Source organism: Lissotriton helveticus, chromosome 6 (assembly GCF_964261635.1).
Source record: "Lissotriton helveticus chromosome 6, aLisHel1.1, whole genome shotgun sequence".
Taxonomy (NCBI): Eukaryota; Metazoa; Chordata; class Amphibia; order Caudata; family Salamandridae; genus Lissotriton; species Lissotriton helveticus.
The window spans coordinates 1,626,700,461-1,626,719,449 of record NC_136067.1 but is presented as its reverse complement, the minus strand read 5'-3'; the positions used below and the strand labels follow the sequence as shown (position 1 = coordinate 1,626,719,449).

General features: G+C 49.2%; 1 protein-coding gene across 13 annotated transcripts in view; it reads right to left on the bottom strand.

Moving 5' to 3' along the window:
- WDPCP (WD repeat containing planar cell polarity effector) overlaps positions 1 to 18,989 on the bottom strand; it is a 2,510,630-nt gene that overhangs the window by 1,426,092 nt on the left and 1,065,549 nt on the right. For all 13 annotated transcript variants that reach the window (XM_078649441.1, XM_078649443.1, XM_078649444.1 and 10 more), the window contains one exon: positions 8,760 to 8,948. In XM_078649441.1, coding sequence (XP_078505567.1) covers positions 8,760 to 8,948 — 189 coding nt within the window. The remainder of the gene's footprint in view (positions 1 to 8,759; positions 8,949 to 18,989) is intronic.

Below are 18,989 nucleotides of genomic sequence, written 5' to 3'. Positions count from 1 at the left end.
ACAGATTATTCCGATATTTAATTTATCGACGCGTAACCTGTCCACTGCTGAAACTGCCCTTTTAAGCAAAGGACTTTCCTTCGTGCCTACCATACCTACCAACTTTCTCGATTTACACACCAAAATCTTGAGGTTTTTTTGTAGGGTTAGACTTGAGGCCTTCTTCCAAGTCAATTCCTCAACCATGACTGTCTCTAATACTCCCTTCAGGCCACCTTCCACCTTCTCCCCCACAGCGGGCATGATCCCACCGGAGGTGATAGCATTTGAGAAAATGGTTACCAAAGACCTTATGTTACTCAAAGAAGCCAAAAAGTATATTCCTTACAACCTCCCCTTGGAGCAAAAGAAAGCCATCCAATCGCTGAAATCCGTAGAAACTCTGATCATCAAAAGAGCGGATAAGGGCAATGGTATTGTCCTACAGGACAGGGATTTATATACCACTGAAATACTTAGACAACTCGCTAATACTGATCACTACGTGAGACTTCCAACTAATCCTACAAAGGAATTGCAAGGTCTCATTGTCAAAATAACCACTGAGGGCTTAGAATCTGGGTTCATCAGTCAAAAAGAATTTCTTTTTCTAAATGTCAATTCTCCTAGAATTCCTGTAATTTACACTCTTCCCAAGATCCACAAAAATATAACTAGCCCACCGGGTAGACCTATTGTCTCCGGCTGTGGCTCAATTTTAGAACCTCTTGGACATTTTGTCAATTTTTTCATTAAAGACTTTGTGCCCATCACCCAGTGCTATGTGAGGGATAGCAAGGCGATGGTTAATCTCATTGAGGATCTCCCTTTCTCTGAAGACAGCCAACTCTTGTGTACACTGGACGTCGAGTCATTGTACACTAATATACCTCAGACTGACGCCATGATCATCATACAGAACATTCTTGATTCTAGGCCGAGACCACATAGAGTACCTTCACTCTTCATTCTCCAATTATTGCAGTTGTGTCTCACTAGAAATTTCTTTACTTTTTACCAGCAGTACTATCAACAGGTCAAGGGTACGTCCATGGGGGCAATTTTTGCCCCAAACCTTGCCATACTTTTCATGGACTACATTGAGACACATACTATACTCTCCCCCACCAATCCCTTCTCTTCCTCCATCTCCATCTGGAGGCGCTATATAGATTACATTTTTCTCATCTGGCATCACAATCATGACAGTTTCCAACAATTTATCCGTTGGCTCAACAATAATTGCTTTGGTCTCTCACTCACTAGTGCAGTTGACAAATCTTCCATTTCCTTCTTAGACCTAACAATCTACCACCTGGAATGTTCTCTTCATACCAGATTGTACCGTAAACCTACTGAACGGAATACTTTGCTGAACTATACAAGTAACCACCCCAGAGCTTTGAGGGACTCATTACCCTACTCCCAATTCTTGAGGATCAGGAGGAATTGTTTTGCAAAAGAAGATTACTTTAGGGAAGCCACGGTACTATCTAACAAACTCAAAGATAGAGGGTACCCCAAAAGACTAGTACGTAGGGCTGTTAAAAGATCATGGTACTGCCCGAGAGAGGCCCTCCTTTGTCCCAAGCAAAAATACCCCACCAACAAGATTGCGTGTGTTACCACCTTTTCGCCTGTGTCCAATGCCCTGAAAAAATCCATACTTAGACATTGGCCCCTGCTCAACGCTGGTTCCCTACACATAGAGCGCCCGGTCTTCGCCTTTCGCAAAAGCGCCAATCTTAAGGATCATCTAGTGAGGGCAGCACTCCCTAGCCACCCACAGTGCCATACAATTGATGCGCATTGGAGTCAAACGCCATTGATAGGGCATGCAAAATGTGGCTCATGTAACGTTTACGATTACACTATGGAAGGCAAATCCTTCGTGTTTAACAATGTACAGATAAATTGTAAATCATTCACAAACTGTAATACTAGTGATGTTATTTATCTCATCCAATGCCCTTATCGTAAAGTATACATTGGCCAAACCAAACAGAAGGTCAAAACCAGAATTGGACAACATCGTAGCAGGGTTCGCTGTAAAACCCCAAATGCCCCACTGGTTGAACATTTTATACAGGAAGGCCACACTGAGGATGACATTAAATGGACTGTATTGAAAGCATTGAAATTACCACCACGTGGAGGAGATATGGCCCTCCTACTTAACAAGGAAGAATTCAAAATGATCATTCAAATGGACAGCATAAGAGGTGGACTCAACCGAAATGAGGACTGGACATAGCTTCTATAAAACTCTAAATGTCCTTTTTTCTTAATTTCAGCACTGTATATATTTGCTCTCCTTAGAGAAAAGTTTTTTAATCCTTGATGTAAATAATTTACTGTATATAAGTCACTGGATTGGTTGTGGTAATAATACTATAACTCAGTTCCCTTCCCTCACGGAGTAATCCTCCATATCCTCAACAATTGGCCCCCCTATACCCCTTCCCAATATGGCCACCGCATCCACCTCCTGTCTGGACCGTGCATAATCGCGTTGGCTCCCAACGGGCCCTTCCGAAGCCCTCCATGAACACTGCACTGAGCCACGCCAAGATGGCCGCCACTGTTGCCACACATGTCCAACTCCGACCTTGAATACGGCAATGAGCCACACCCAAGATGGCCGCCGCCGTTACCACAGACGTGGTTTGCTTCCTTCCACCACACCCAATATGGCGGTCGGCGGTTATCTACCAGGCATCCACCTCGGACCAACTCACTGACAGGAGCTATTGAGCCCTTCGGTGGACTAGATGTTCGATTCTGAACACTGAGGTGAGATATCGTCCTCGCCTTTGGACGGCCCCAGCTCCTCTCCGTGGCCGATTGCTAAATACCTCCCCTTCCCCCCTTCAGGTCAACTCAGCCCCGTATTCCTCGTGACGGGTCCCCCGCCGAGACCGACTTTAATCCATCCGAGATTCACTCTGGACTCGGTAAGCCTCTCGTCCCCTTTTGGCCGGGTTCTAATATCGCCTGTTCAGTATACTCACCCACCCTTTCCCCCCCCTTCCTCTAACAGATCTGCATGACAAAGCATCTTACCCCCGCCTGAGCAGCTCCCCACAAGGACCCCTGGCGCCCCTTGCACCATCTATCAGCCAAGGTAAAATATTATCTGATTATTGTTCCGTGCCCGTTCCTGCACTCCCTTCTGAGGTTAATGCCTTATCCTACAACCTTTTTCAGGCCTCTTTCCGCGTGCCGGCTCACCTGCCGCCACCCTTCTACTGAATCCGACTCAATCCCTGCACAGCTCCCCCTCCGCCGTCCATTCTCCAAGGTACATTGATATTTGGTTATTGATCCAGAATCACTCCTGGGCGCCACCCGCTCCTCGAGACTCACCTAACCCTCCTCTTCTTTCAGGCTAACCCATTCCTGTGACGGTTCAGCTACCGAGACACGGCTATTTAAGCCCAACCCTACACAGATCCCTGGCTCCCCACATGCCACCTTCCCAAGATCCCACAGTGACCGTTCGCCCGGCGCACAGCACACCAATACGGTCACCAGCATAAGCCATCTAGGTATGTTGGTCCCTTTCTGCCTCGCTGAACTATCCACCCACAATACCCTACCTACCTTATTCACCTCCAAATCACTCTTAAATGTCACAGTTGCTGCTTTAATTTTAACTCGATGGGACTGAATGACACGTCTATTATTATTATTATTATTAAGGGAATTTTGTAAAGCGCTTGGTTACGCTAAAAGCGTGTCTACACGGATGCACACACGCATGGAAGGTCTACACTTTAAGCATGGTCTGTGAAATCGCTATGCACAATTACAGAGGACATAAGAACTAATTGTGGTTTTTGTCCTTCTTTGTTTTTATCTTATGTTTCCAACAGGCTTGCAATTCAGGCAATGTTATTTTTAGTCCTGATGATGATCCTTTAGCCCTCATAGGATCGAAACGCCGTCAACTGTTTATGTAGTTACGCACCAAGTTCTTCCATTGTGTTGCCCAATTGTGTTCTCTACATGAGTCCAGCTCGTACAATGCATTATTTTCACTAGTGGCTCGTTTCTTAATTGCCTGTAAATAACCCTCCCCTTATATATTTCTTGGTTTGTCCTGTTGTGTCATATGTACTGGATACAGGATTGTATCCCACTGTATAAATGTTTTCCTTTATTTTGTTTACAATCGCCTTAATTGATTAAAATCAGTGTCCGGCTGGACACCTTCTCCATTATAGTACAGATTCTTGTCTATAATTTATCCATCAGTTCTGGTTATTTTGTTGAGTCAAGGAACCTTGTTAATTGCTTAAGCAGGAGGATTAACAGCAGCACAACAGCCATGGTGGGCAAGATCGAGGGGGCAGGGGCATGTACGAAAGCCCATTGAGGACAGAGGGGAGAGTTAGAGGCGGGACACAGACAAAAGAAGGTAGGGGAAGGGACTTCACAACAGACCATGCAGGGCGGACTGGAAGAGCATTTGCAGCACACAGAGCATGGAGGGCAGAAGGGAAAGGCAGCAAAATGGACCATGGAGGACATGTGGGAGGGGATAGGGGCAAGGAACTTGGACAGGCAGGATGCAGGTGGCAGCGACAGGCGGCTGCCAACTGACCATGTTGAGTAGGTGGGAGGTACTAGGAAAAAAGAAGGGGTTGTGCCCAAATTACCCTCATGGACATGAGCACATGACATCAAAAAGATGTATACAAATACAAAATATCACAGAGGGATCGATTCAGTATTTATTTGTAATCAAGGTTAAATTAAAAGCCTTGATATATCCAAAAAATGAATTTTATATGGTAATGAATACACAAATTATAGTCACATATATAGCCATATCAAACAACTAGGTGGAGCACATAAAACAAGCAACAAGTAATTATATACCGCAAGAGTACCTTCACTTGAACTCAATCTTTCCATATAATACAATATATAACATATACATCACACATATATATATATATATATATATATATATATATATATATATATATATATATATATATATATATATATATTACACACGAATTTCAAAACAACACAGCCCTACAAAAAACAAACAAAAAAACCAAAAATGACACAAAAAACATTTATATATCTATGTGCGCATTGAATTGCAATGCTACACTACCAGGTAGTCCTATGTAACAGCGCCTGGGGAAATTATTTACCCCAAAATGATTATTTAGACTGGCGCTTATGCTACAGTCTAGCACAAATTAACAGTTGAAACGGACTCCTCCACAGAATGTCGACGCAGTCGCGTTTCAGCCACATGTATCTATGGGCTTCCTCAGGACAGAAGGGCCAAATTACAATAAATTTAAGAAACATTATTTACAATATATACACAACAAACAGTTCTGCCAAGAACACACGGTCCCATCGGCTACTAATGTAGTGCCTTGAAAACAAGAGCAGAACGGAAAAGTGGAGAGAAAAGAAGAAAAAAGGAGGAAAATAAAGGGGGGAGCAGGAAAAAAGCATGAAAAAGGTTTAGCAAAAGAGGAGAAAAAAAGAAGAAGAAGAAGAAGAAACCACAAACCAAAGTGAACAGTTGGTGGGAGGGGCAGTGACAGCTCAACAGAACACTCGGAGTAGATAGGAGGGTGGCAGGTCAATGGAATATGGTGGGAAGAAAGGAGGGAGCAGGGGCATGCACGCAGACTTCGGAGGGCAAGGGAAAGGAGAGTTGGGACAGCAAGATAAGCAAAGAGGCTAAGCATAGAATTGGGGAACGGAGGGTAGGAAGATTGGGCAGGGACATCAAGCTAAATGGAAGGCAGTAGCAGCACATCGGACCGTGCAGGGCAGGAGGGAGGGACTGGTGCATGGACTCGGACAACAGAGGGTAGGGAGGAGCTGGATGGGGGAGCAAGCTAACTGGCATGGGGGAAGGAGATTGTAAAGGGTTGCGTGGTAGAGATATATGCATGGTAAAGGCATTGCGTGGTTAAGGATGCGCGGTACAGGAATACGTTGTAAACACATGCATCGTAATGTCATACATCCCACAGAGAAAGGTAAATTAAGTTTGCATACCACACTGTTAATGGTCAGTCCTGGTTTATTGATATTACTAGAGCCCAGTTGAGGCGACCCTTCCTCAGACCCGAGGAATCAAGGGTATGGGATGACAAGCGTACAGAAGATGAGACCTCCAACTCAGTCAAAACCATCCTCCATTCATCCCTGCATTCAATACCGGAGGAATGTTGGGCAGTGTGCATTCTTCTGAGCACCAAACAGGTCTATATGAGAAGTTTATCACTGTCGTAATATGTTTTGCACTACTTCTGGATGGAGTCGCCACTCGTGATCAGCAAGATAACGCTGACTGAGACAGTCTGCAAATATGTTGAGCACTTCGGCCAGGTGATTTTCTACCACGCAAATCTGAAGGTCCTCAAACTAAGACCAGAGTTGGAGAGCTTCTCTGCAGAGAAGAGAGAACTATACTCCCCTTGTTTGTTGATGTACTACATTGCGGTTTTGTTGTCCATCAAGACATGGAGAGACTGACTACAAAGAGAAGAGACAAAGGCTTTGCACGCTAAACTTATCACCCGCAATTCCAACAGATTGATGTTCAAAATATGTTCTTGCGGAGACCAGAGACCTCTGATCTCCAAGACATTCAGATGGGCGCCGCAACCTAGGGCGGAGGCATCTGTGATCATCGTTGCCACTGGAAGAAGAGGATGAAACATTTTCCTTGAAAATGGTTGCTGTCCACCAATGCATATCCACTGCAATGTCCCTGGAGAGCTTGATGGATGCTTGTGGTTTCTGTTGTGTTGAACCACTACCTGGAGAGGCACCACTGGAGGGTTACCATGTGCCAGCATGCGTAGGTGACCAACAGGATGCAGGAGACTAGTAGGCCGAGCAGGTGTAAGACCTTCAGGACTGTTACAATCTCTCCATCCTGAAACATCGGAATCACAGCCTGAATGTAAAGAATCCTCTGTGAAGACGGAAAGGCTTCATACACAGTAGTGTCCAGTACTATCCCTATAAATAGGATGCACTAAGAGGGCACCAGGTGACATTTGGGCTTGTAGATAGAAAAGCCCAGAGTGAACAACAGCTGAGTTGTCACCTGCAGGTGGAGCTTTACCAACTCTGGAGATCTGGCTTTGAGGAGCCAATCATCCAGGTAAGGGAACACCAGGATTCCCAACATTCTGATCTACAACGGCCCTCACCTTATTGAAGACTTGAGGATCGGAAGTGAGGTCAAGCAGAAGGACTACAAACTGATAGTACTGGCATGCTACTGTGAAGCAAAGAGTCTTCCTGTGCAACTAAAGAATGGGAATGTGGAAGTAGGCATCTTGCAGATCGAAACACACCAGCCAGTCCTATGCTTCTAAAGCAAGAAGGTCCTGAGCTATTGACAACATTTTGAACCGCTCCTGTTGAGGAGGCGGTTCAAAATCCTATGGTCTAGGTAGCAGCAGCGGCTCCTCAGCTATGGCAGAAATGCGTTGCCCCACTGCGGCTGAGACTTGGGGCAGGGGCACAGTACTGCAAGCAGGGGGAAGAGTAGTGGTGTGCCCTGATGTAACTGAGCATGATGGTTTGGCCGGCCGTCTCAGGCCAGCCAAACTGTCATGCGCACAGACATCTCTCCAACCCAGCTGTGTTGCTGGCTGGAGAGATCAGCAGGCACAAGGTCCCTGCTCCAGGTGGAGTGGTGCAAAAACAGGGCACTCCCCACAATCCCTACTCTGCCTCTCATAGTGAGAGAACCGTTGGGATTGGCCACAGGGTAAGCTGGGAGCTTCAGCCTGTGCACAGAGGAGGAGAAGACCAGCGAGAAGAAGACCGGTAGTTAAGTTAAAAAAAATATTATCCCAGCCTCCCTCTCACAGGGCCTCACCCGCGCTGCTCCACATTTCCGTGACGCCACCTACTGCTGAATAGGAGGTGTGTGGTTGTGCTTTATGCTTCATCTTTAAGCACAAGAAAGAGACCCTCCGCCCCTAGGTCGAGCAGTGAAAGGAAGCCCATAAATGGGGACAAGAACACCCCTCACAACCCTGGGCCTTGGCGTCACTGCTCCTGCTCCACCACAGATATCTATGCCCGAGTGCCATCATAGTACACAGTGTGGTGCCATTTAGCGCACTAGCGCTCATACTGTCTTGGGTAGTTTTCCGATTCACTTTTGTTTATTTATTAGGTCTGAGGCATTCTGGTTATGCCTATTCGGTGGCTATAAACAGTACTCTAGTGATTAAGCCAATGAGCACTAATATGTAGCTAATCAGTCGATATGTCGAGGTCTGTAGCTCTTGAGCAGTGTGTACAAGATGGCGGAGGCTAAACAGCCTGGGATCAAAGACTGCCCTCTATACTAAAGGCAATGCAAGCACATTATTGCGTTTTTCATGGGTTAGTGAGCTCTCCGTAATAAGTAGCATTGCACCGTGGGCTATGTCCATCTTTAACTTACGAATTAAGACAGCACCGCATCTCCAGCTTGTTTTATAGTGATGCTGGAATTTTACGAGATGTTAAAAAACTTTGTTCAAAAAGAGCTTGCATAAAAGTTGAACGACAACTGCTTTCTATAAGGTAAGATGGGAGATGCATGCATGCGTTTTGTATTCCAGATTTAAACATTTTTCACTGATACTATGATTCAGCCATTCCTCCAAGAGGTTAGATTCATGCACCCAGTTAGAAACTGAATCACTCTGAAGAGGACAGATAAATAGTTTTATTACTCTAAAATATTATGCATACAAATATAGCTAATAAGACATTCCTACCTTCTCGCTCTGGCGTTAGTTTTTGCTTCAGTAGGTGATTTACAATGGCACTCAGACATATGAAGCACTGATGCCCCAAAACATTCCAGTTCAAGCTGCTCAAAACGCCAATAGCCTCGCAAATCTCGCCATGCCGTATATACTGATGTACTAGCTCAACAGGGCTCAATTGTCCTTTCGTGATGGCACCTGACAGGAAACAGAAATGAAAAATGGTCAACAAAACTAATAGAGATAGTTGTAGAAGGAAAAACGTGGTGGTACGAGGATATCAGGCTGCCTTTAGGCAGCCTTTTACGTTAAATGTGCAGTCCAGCCCTCTCCGCAGTCCTGAGGAAGGAGAAAACATGTTTTCTCACATGCACACACAATCTGGTTACATGAAGAAATAAACGTCCAGGGTTTCACGTAACCTGAAGAATAGGGCTTTGGGGGACATCGGACGGAGGTCTGTCTCCCGGGGGTATTAGGAAAAGGCAGGCACAGTTTAGCTACCTGGGCTTGGTTGGGCTACATTCAGTGCAGAATGTAGCACAAGGGTATATAGTACCATCCAGTTAGTGATTTTTTTTACCACCCACCCTCCTGATTTTTTGGGGTTCAGAGGGAAATGAGTAGTGACTTACGGTCAATATATAGGCAAGCTTGTTGTAACAGGTGTGTAGAGGCTGTTTTATTGTATTGGTTGTCACTTGAGACAGGTGCGGAGTTAGGCAGAAGGCCCACAAGGTTGCAGGCCTTTACTTTAGGTTATTTTGATTAAGATAGGATAAGCAGGCAGAAACAGAGGGTCTCACCAAACCCACACCGGAAGTCCTGGAGTTAAAGCTGTTGCGTCATAGGAATAGCAAGTTGGGCATAGGTTAATTAGTCACTTTAGGTAAGGGAGAGGAGTTTGAAAGGAAATGAACATACAGGTACATTTTTCATGATGTCAAAATGTGAATATTATATATATTGTGGAGAGAGGGGTTGGGGGTAGGGAAGGTAGGTGATTGGATGTATAGTGGGGTTTTAGTATTGTAAGTCTTTGGGCCAAGCAATTTTTATGTCATGCGCACCTGTTTCAATAAAACAGCCTTTTACACACAGAACAAGTCTCAGTGGTATGTAAGTACCCTTCCTTTTTACCCAATTGGGCTATTTCACATCATAACTGCCAGGCTGTTTGCCAATACCTTTTAAAACTGTGAAGAAAAAACCCAATGTCAGTCAGTCAAAGTTTCTTTATTTCGATTGTTAGAAGCAATCATAAAAGTACAGATTAAAAAATACATTGATTACATTATTAAAAAAAAGAAAAAAAACATAATTATGATACAAAAATTCATCATTCAGTCAAATAGATTAAGGCTCAGAAATAGAAGTTTAAAATTTAAAGTATTTTTACAGTGCATTTAAATATCCATGCTTTTCCTGGTGCGCATCACATCTTTTAAATATAGTGTTATTGTTGCTACACATAGGTGGTTATCAAGACATTGGATGTTAAGCATCGCCAAACGACACTGTCGGTGTCCTAATTCTCTTAATAATGGGAGTAAAACATTTTTCCTTGTTACATCATAAAATTTACAAAACAGGAGGACATGGATAGTACTCTGAGGTGAAATATGATCACAGGGGCAAGGAGGTAGATCGTGCGTCCAATTATTAATCATAGGAAAACTAACCAGTCTGTGGAAAATACCAAATCTAAAGCATGAAAGTAAAAAACGCTCATAATTATTCGATACATAGATTAAATAGGGCTGAATATTAAAAGTTGATAAAACCATTTGATGCTGCAGGACAGAAGGTTTTAAAACCTCCGTTGCAATTCTATTTCAGTCCAGAAGAGCTAGACCCTCCTCTTCAACTCTTTCCGTGAGATAGCTGAAATACTAATAGGGTTCAAGAAATAATCTTCTCTCCCAATATCCTTTAAAAAGTTGTAAACCTAGTTCACCCATGGTATTTTTTTAGCTCCCTCTAATTTTAAAATGTCTGTTAGAACAACTCTATTTAAATGGGTTGCATCTTGTGTCCAGAGCCTGTGCCATAATAGCACAGGCTCTAGTTTAATTAGGTCTGATATATAAGAGAGACCAAGTTCTGAATGACAATTGTAGTTAGGAGAGCTTTTGGGAAGTGCCAAAATATATTTTAAAAATGAGTGGTGCGGGGTTTGCAAAACCCCAGACCCCACTACCGTAGGTAGCGCCAGCCACACACTGAGCTTTATAAATTGTAATTAGTTTTACAGGTGGTCTGGTCCCTAGTTTATTTGAAAAGATTTTAAGAGCAGCGGTCGAGCGTGACAGCTCAAGTTGTTTTGCAGACACAGCTTGGGTCCACGTCTCATTTTGGGCGAAGAGTATCCCAAGATAGGAGAATTGCTTGGCAAAATCGAGTTTCTGTCCTGCAATAAAAATAGGCCTCTTGGGTCTGCTTTGCCTACCACAATACATAGTGAAAGTTTTTGTTGTATTGACTTTCAGGCCCAGCTCATTCATAAAGCGGCAAAAATTGAGTACGTGACATAAGTACAGCATCGTCAGCGTACAGTAGTGCTGGTATTGGGCGGCCGCCTACATAAGGGAGATCCGAGCTATCATTGCACAGAGCGTCTTCCAATCCATTTATATACAAGTTAAAAAGGAAAGGGGCCAGGACACAGCCCTGCCTGACCCCACTCCTGATTGGAATTTTATCGGTGCGTTCTCCCTTTAGGCCAAAGCGAACGCGGGCTGAAGCGTCGCTATAAAAACGCTTAAGATAATAAATAATATTAGATTCAACCCCAAGTTGTTCTAGTAGTACCCACAGCTTAGAGTGGATCACACAATCAAAGGCGGCCGAGAGATCAACGAAGGCCAAAAACAGGTTACCCTGTTTTGCCCTCGTATACTTCCAGACCAACATTAAAAGGTTCAAACCCTGCTCTACTGTCCCCAGGCCGGGGCGTGGCTTGGACGCCGATCGGGATGGCGGCGTGAGCTCGCAGCTCCGCGCGGATTCCCGCTAATTCTCCTGTTTTTCGGGACCCGAGGCGACCCGGAGATGACGGTCCTGCCCTCTGAAGGTTGAGGAGATAGTTGGACGTGCTCGGTGACTCGCTGGGGGACTGCTGGCCCCGCGAAGATCGAGGAAGGGGCGGCCGAGGTGTGGATCGGGGTGTGAAGAAAATGGCGGCGTGGAGGTCGGACGGTCCCGAACTTCAGCCCTGAGTTCGACTGTCGCCAAGCGGAGGGGACCTTGTGCCCGGCTGCCCGACGCACTGAGATTGGCGGCGTGAAGCCTGGAGACCGGGGGACGCTGCCCGATTCACCCAGGAGATCGAGGGTTCTCGTCGACCACCGTCCCACGACTCGTCCTACCCCCACGGATCCAGCGGGGGGGGCGGAATTGGGTTCATCCGCCTGGTCATTGCTCCTGAGTCCATTGGCGGTAGCACTACATTGCCCGGTACCCGGCACTCGGCACGAGCTCACGGGAGCACCCGTAGTACGGGTGGCTGGACTTGTGACGCAGCACCCTGACATGGCGGCGACCGGAGGGCCGATGCCCGGGAGCCGCGAGGGGGACTCGGCGACATCGTCCTGGCTGAATGAGAGTCCCTCCCCGGAGCTTGACCAGGAACAGCGACTGAACCGACGTTTGGATGCCATCCTTGAGGCGATCACCTCCACCAAGGAGGCGTTGCACAACGATATTGCCCAGGTGGCAACGGGCCTGGGGCTGCTCCGCGCGGACCACACGAAGCTGGCAGATCGGGTCAAGGATCATGACCAACTGTTACTGGACCTGAAGCCCTCGGTGGTGACAGCGGAGCACAGGATCGCAGACATTTTGGCCCGACTGGACACTCTAGAGCGGAGGGTGGAGGATGCCGAAGGCCGCAATAGGCGGAACAACGTGCGGGTCGTAGGCCTGCCGGAACGGATTGAGGGGGAGGATGCGGTGGCCTACATGGAGAACTGGTTCCGCACTGTGGTGGCGCCGGAGGGGCTTACTCCATTTTTCACTCTGGAGCGGGCTCACCGGGTGCCCGCTCGCCCGCCGGGGCTTGGCCGCCCCCCCCGACCAATGGTGGTACGGCTCCTCCACTACAAAGACCGAGACCTTCTCATCCAGCGGGCCAGGATGTCGGGCCCTTATGGGGTGGAGAACAGCAAGGTAACGATTTTTCCGGACTACACGCAGGCGGTCCAGAAGGGCAGGGCATCGTTCCTTGCTGTGAAGAAGGAGCTCAGGGAGGAAGGCATTCAGTACTCCTTGCTCTACCCGGCCAAGCTGCGGATTATCATGGATGGCACCACACACTTTTTCCACACTCCGGATGAGGCATGGCACTGGCTTGAATCGTACAGAGCGGGGACGGACGGGACGCACCAGAGTAGGCGAGACCAGCCCAAGCGGCCCCGGGTGCGGCAGTCACAACGCATCAGGTCCCGCAACAGGCGCCAGCGGGAGAAGCGGGAGGCTCAAATGGCGGCGGAGAAGAGGGATGCACTTGCAGCGACGGCGGCCATTACGGGGTCGCAGCAGACCAGTGAACGGGCTGAAACGGACTCGGGAGGAGAAGGTAGCAGAACCGGAGGGGAACTTTCGGAGGCGGAGAGCCAGAAGGGGCCGACAGTGACCCCACAGACCTCGGACGAGATTTTCTGTGGTTAAGATAGACTTTGGCCTGGATCAGGACTTCATGGTAGGGTGATATCCTGTTGCTGGAGGGCGGGTTGCCGGATGGGGGTGCTGAGTGTATCAGAGGGGATGAAGGGCGGGACGCGGGCTCCGCTGGCTGGGGTCGGCGGCGACTCACCCCCCCTAGGCCCTTAAGGCCGACTGTGGTGGAGACCACAGGGTAAGTGTGCGAGAAGTTAGATCATGGTTTGGATGGGGGCGGCCGTTGGGTTCGTGTGCTCTGTCCTGGGGAGTGGGGTTTGGGGAATGTTTCAGTTTTGGGGTTGTTTGGGGGGGGGCAACTGCATTGGGGGGGTTATGAACCACTGGAGCTTAATTCGGACTGTACGGACTTGGTATGGGGACATTACCTAATTTGAAATGCCTAACGTGGAATGTCCGGGTGCTGCGGACTATGGTGAAACGTCACAAAGTACACGCATACCTGGTACGCAGGGGGGTTCAGGTTGCTCTGCTCCAGGAGACTCACCTCACCAAGAAAGAGTGCGCTGCCTTGCAGAAGAGATGGAGGGGCCAGGTTTTTGGTACCACTTATTCAGCGTATGCCAGGGGGGTCTTGATTTGGGTGAGGGCGGGGATACCCTTTCAGGTGCTGAATCAGGTCATAGACCCGGAGGGCAGGTTTGTAGCGGTGGAGGGGAGACTGTATGGACGGGATGTAGTTTTCTGTTGTGTTTATGCACCGAACACTGACCAAGGCCGATTCTTTGATGGCCTCTCGGGGTCCTTGGCCTCTTTCCTGGCGGGTCCGATAGTTCTAGGGGGGGACTTCAATTCGATTACGGATGTGGCTCTGGATAGGTCCCATCCCCCCCTTGTGGACTCTCCTGTACGCAGGCTGGCAGCACACAGGAAGGACTGGCAGGAACGATGGGGGTTGCTGGATGTCTGGAGGGAGGGACACAAGGGAACCAGGGATTACTCCTTTTATTCCGCACTACATGATTTACATGTTAGGATTGATTCGGTGCTTTGCGGGAGCTCCCTAGCCCCATTAATTACCCATGCTGAGTACCTTGCTAGGACAATTTCCGATCATAACCCCCTATTGGTGCATATACAGTGGCAGAGGGAGCGCTCCGCAATACCAACATGGCGGCTTCGCCCGGAGACGCTAGAGGATTCTGTGTTCGATGATGCGGTCCGGCAGGGCATTGATAGTTACTTCGGTGTGAATGAAGGAACGGCGACGAGCAGGTCTGCTGAATGGGATGCAATGAAAGTGGTGGTGCGAGGGGTGTGCCTGGGCAGGTTTTCGAATGCTCGAACGACTGTGCTGAATGACTTAATAAGAGCGGAAGACGCTTTGAGGGACCTGGAGCGCCGTAGGCCAACCAGGCCGGGTTTACAGGCCCAGTTATTGGAAGCGAAGGAAACGGTGGCCGCGGAGACGGAACGTTTGCGATGCTATGATTATAGGCAGTACATTATTAGGGCACACGCAGGTCGGGACAAGGTGGGTACCCTCTTAGCCAGATTAGCTAGCCCGGAACTGAGGGGTTGCCCGATCCTCAGCATTATTGACGCGCGGGGTGAGATGGTGTACTCTCAGGTAGCTGTATTGGACCGCTTTCGGGGTTACTATGAGGAATTGTACCGGAGTCAGCTGGGAGCGGGGGTTTGGGACATTGCGGAGTACCTGGGGGGGAGGCCGCTTCCGGTATTGAACGAGGATGACGCGAAGGACCTGGGTAGCCCGGTCACGCTGACGGAAATTCGAGCGGCTATCAAGCATATGGCCCGTAACAAGACACCCGGGGTGGATGGATTCCCAATCGAGTTTTACCAGCACTATGTAGACGCTCTGGCACCCAGGTTGCTGGTGGTGTATACAGAGGCCTTCGAGAAGGGGACATTGCCTGCCTCCATGCGGGAGGCCTTGATAGTGCCACTCCTCAAGCCTGGCCGGGATGCCGCGGACGTGAGGTCGTATCGTCCGCTGTCCATGCTGACGGTGGACTACAAGATCCTGAGTCGCATCTTAGCCACTAGACTGGCACCGCACATGACGGGTCTGGTGCACAGGGATCAGGCCGGGTTTATACCCGCGAGGAGCACGGCGATGAATATCCGCCGCCTGGTGGGACTAATGGACGCCATCTTGGGCGAGGAAGGATTGCCGGCGGTTCTGTCCGTGGATATCGAGAAGGCCTTCGATAGTTTGGAATGGCCTTTCTTGGATGGAGTGCTGGAGCGGTTTGGCATGGGAGATGGGTTTCGGAGGTGGACGAGGGTCTTGTATGACTCGGCGACGGCGAGAGTTCGGTTGGGCGGCATGATATCTGCCGCGTATCCGGTGGGCAGAGGTACACGACAGGGATGCTCTCTCTCCCCTCTGTTGTTTGCCCTGGCGATGGAACCCTTGGCGGTCCATGCGAGGTCCGGCGACCGTTATGCGGGAATCGTGAGTGATGGGCGATGGCATTATATATCGCTCTATGCGGATGACCTGCTCCTGTACCTAGCTGACACTTCGGGGGCCCTGGTTGGAGCGATGGATCTGTTGTCTGAGTTTGGCCGACTGTCGGGCCTTAAGGTCAACTGGGCGAAGACCTGTGTGTTTCCGCTGAGAGCGGGATCGCCAGCCCCTAGCGACGATCTGGGGGTGGAGTGGGAACCCTCTTGCATCACCTACTTGGGTGTCCGCATTTATCATTCGGCTAATGACCTTTTAGAGGGTAACATTGGCCGTTGTGTCCGGTCCCTGCGGGGCAGCTTGTCTTTCTGGTCGACCCTCCCGCTGACTGTACTGGGCAGGATAGCATTGTTGAAGATGGTGGCGCTCCCCCGCTTCCTTTATTATTTCCGAACGCTCCCTGTCTGGATTCCCCAGGGGGTGTTTAGGGAACTGCGGTCGATGTTTATTGGCTTTCTGTGGGGGCATGGCCGTCGCAGGATAGCCTTAAGCACGCTACTTCGCCCCAAGTTGGAGGGGGGCATGGCCGTGCCCGACCTGGAGCTGTATTATTTAGCGGCGCAATTGCAGGTCCTTACGCAGAACGTGGCCAGGGTATTCAGGGGGCCGGAGCAGGACCGGGGACGGGGGATACAGCGCCACGTGCTGTCGTACATCATTATGCAGCAACGGCTCGACTTACGGGCCCTCACCATGGAGGAGCGGACGCTCCGACTGTGCTGGCAGAGGAGCCTCCGGAGAGCGAAGGCGTCGCGGCCTTATGCCCCGGAGATTCCGATCGGGATGTTGACGGCTTTGCCGCACGGAGGGGATTGGTCCCCGTTGATAGATTGGGAGGACGCGGGATTGCAGGTGGTGGGTGACTTGTATGTCGATGGGGCGTTGGCACCGTTCGATGTGCTCCGGGACCAGTTCGGACTGCCTGAGGGGGGCTTCCTCCTACACGCGGCTGTAGTGGCTGCCATGCAGAAGCACTGGAAAGGGGGGCTCCTGGAACCGGCGACGACTATGGCATGCCAATATGTGGTGATGGCGGCTGGTACGTTCAAAGCTGTGACGTGCCTCCATAATAGGATGCTGAACGACGGGCTGGAACCACTCCATGGGCTCAAGGCTAAATGGGAGGGGAGCGTTGGCCGGCCCATACCGGACACGGCATGGGGCCATATCCTGCGACGCACGTGGAAGGGCACCAGGAACGCGCGCTTTCAGCAGGTCCATTTTTATGTGCTCCACAGGGCATACCTAACTCCAGAGAAATTACAGCGGCACTTTCGGGTGCTGGATGCCTGTTGCCCCCGGTGCTCGTCCCTTGGGGCGGACATGGACCATTTGTTTTGGGGGTGTCCACGACTAGGGACTTATTGGGCAGAGGTAGGGGAACTCCTGAATGAAGTGACTGACAGAGAGGTGGAGTTCGACATGGCGACGTGTCTATTGCTCTGGTTCCCGCATACTAAGCACACCAAGGTGACCAGTAAATTCATAGATCTGGGGCTGATATTGGCTCAAAGGGAAATATCGTGGCACTGGAAGGCCAGGGGGGGTCCCTCACTGCGTAGATGGAAGAATGAGTTGCTGCGATGGTCTGACTGCGAGAGCGTGCTCCGGATGAAGCAGGCAGTGAAGTTAGGGAATGAGAAGGCTCTGGATGCGGCGCGTGCATGGGAGTTAGTGGTACAGGCTCTGCGTGATGCTTTGGTTGAGGATGGGGACGGCGAGGACTAAGCCGATGGACACCACGGGGCGAACACAGTAATATGTCAATGTGCACTGTAATGGAACCATCCAGTTCGGTTGAGTGAAACACACACCTTAGCAGTTGCCAAGGGGGGGGGGTGTTGGGGGGTTAGTTGTAGAGGGGTTTGGGGGGGCCGGAAGCCATTGGAGGATTGCTGAGGGAGGCCTGGGTCCACTGGGACAAGGGGTATTGAGCGGCGGGCGGACTGGGTGGATGGGACGGCCTGTCACGAAGGCCGAATAGCCTAGAACAGGTCCCGATGGGGGCTATTGTGTTGATATTGCGGGGATGGCTGACGGGAATGGTGTTGTTGTGGGTGGGGGGGTAAAAGCAGATGCGTAGGACGACCTTATGCCAGGGTTCCAATGGGACGTACACTGTGCTGTGCTCCTCTAGAGCGATCTGATATGCCGCCCGGCCTCCGGGATGCGGGCTAAAAGGCTGTGTACAACTGTGAACTGTTATTGGCTGGGGGGGGCCCACAAGTGCACTGGCTGTTTACTTTTTCCTACTGTTTATAACTCTGCAATAAAATATAATTTAAAAAAAAAATACTGTCCCCAGGCCGGAACGGAAACCAAAATGGAGATCAGACAGGACAGAGTTTTCCTCTGCCCATTCCAAGAGCCGGTCCAAAATTACTCTCCCTGCTATTTTTGTAAAGGAATCCAGAAGGGAAATAGGCCTGTAACAGGCCGGGCCATGTCTATTCCCCTTCTTGTAAATCGGGACTATTACAGATTCCACCCAGGTGGGCAGGAAATCAGCAACACAGCTGGCATTGAGCACCTGGACCAGAAGAGGCGCCCAAAGAGAAGAAATGGTCTTAAATATATCTATGGGGACCCCGTCTGGGCTAGGCGCTTTACCGCTCTTGCTTTTACTCAAAGCTTTTTCAACCTCCTCGAGAGTAAAATGCAAACTTCTACTGGGAGGATAAACAAGAGCAGGGTTCAAAGATCCCACTTGTACTTGTTCCTCCCCCTCATATACTCTCGAGAAGTGTCTAACCCAGTCTTAATCAGGGATTGCTATTTCTATTGTCGGGCCGACCTCTTCTCTAAGAAAGGGAGTTCTCACGAGTTTCCAAAAACTCGCACTGTCATTCCTTGTGGAAGCGAAATGGAGAGCTTCCCAAGCTTCAGTCCTCAAAGTATTCTTCCGGTCTTTAATTGCCATTTTGTATTCTTTCCTACATCTGCTAACATCCTCATTTGATCTGGGGTTTTTATGCAGCGCCTTCTTCAGGAGCGCATAAGCCCTAGTGCACCTAGAATCAAACCAACTGCCCCCTTTTTCTTGATTCTTAAATTGCCTCATAAGGGAGCCTTTGATTTCATTTGATATTGTAAGGAAGGACTTCAGGTGGTGAATCTACCCCAAGACA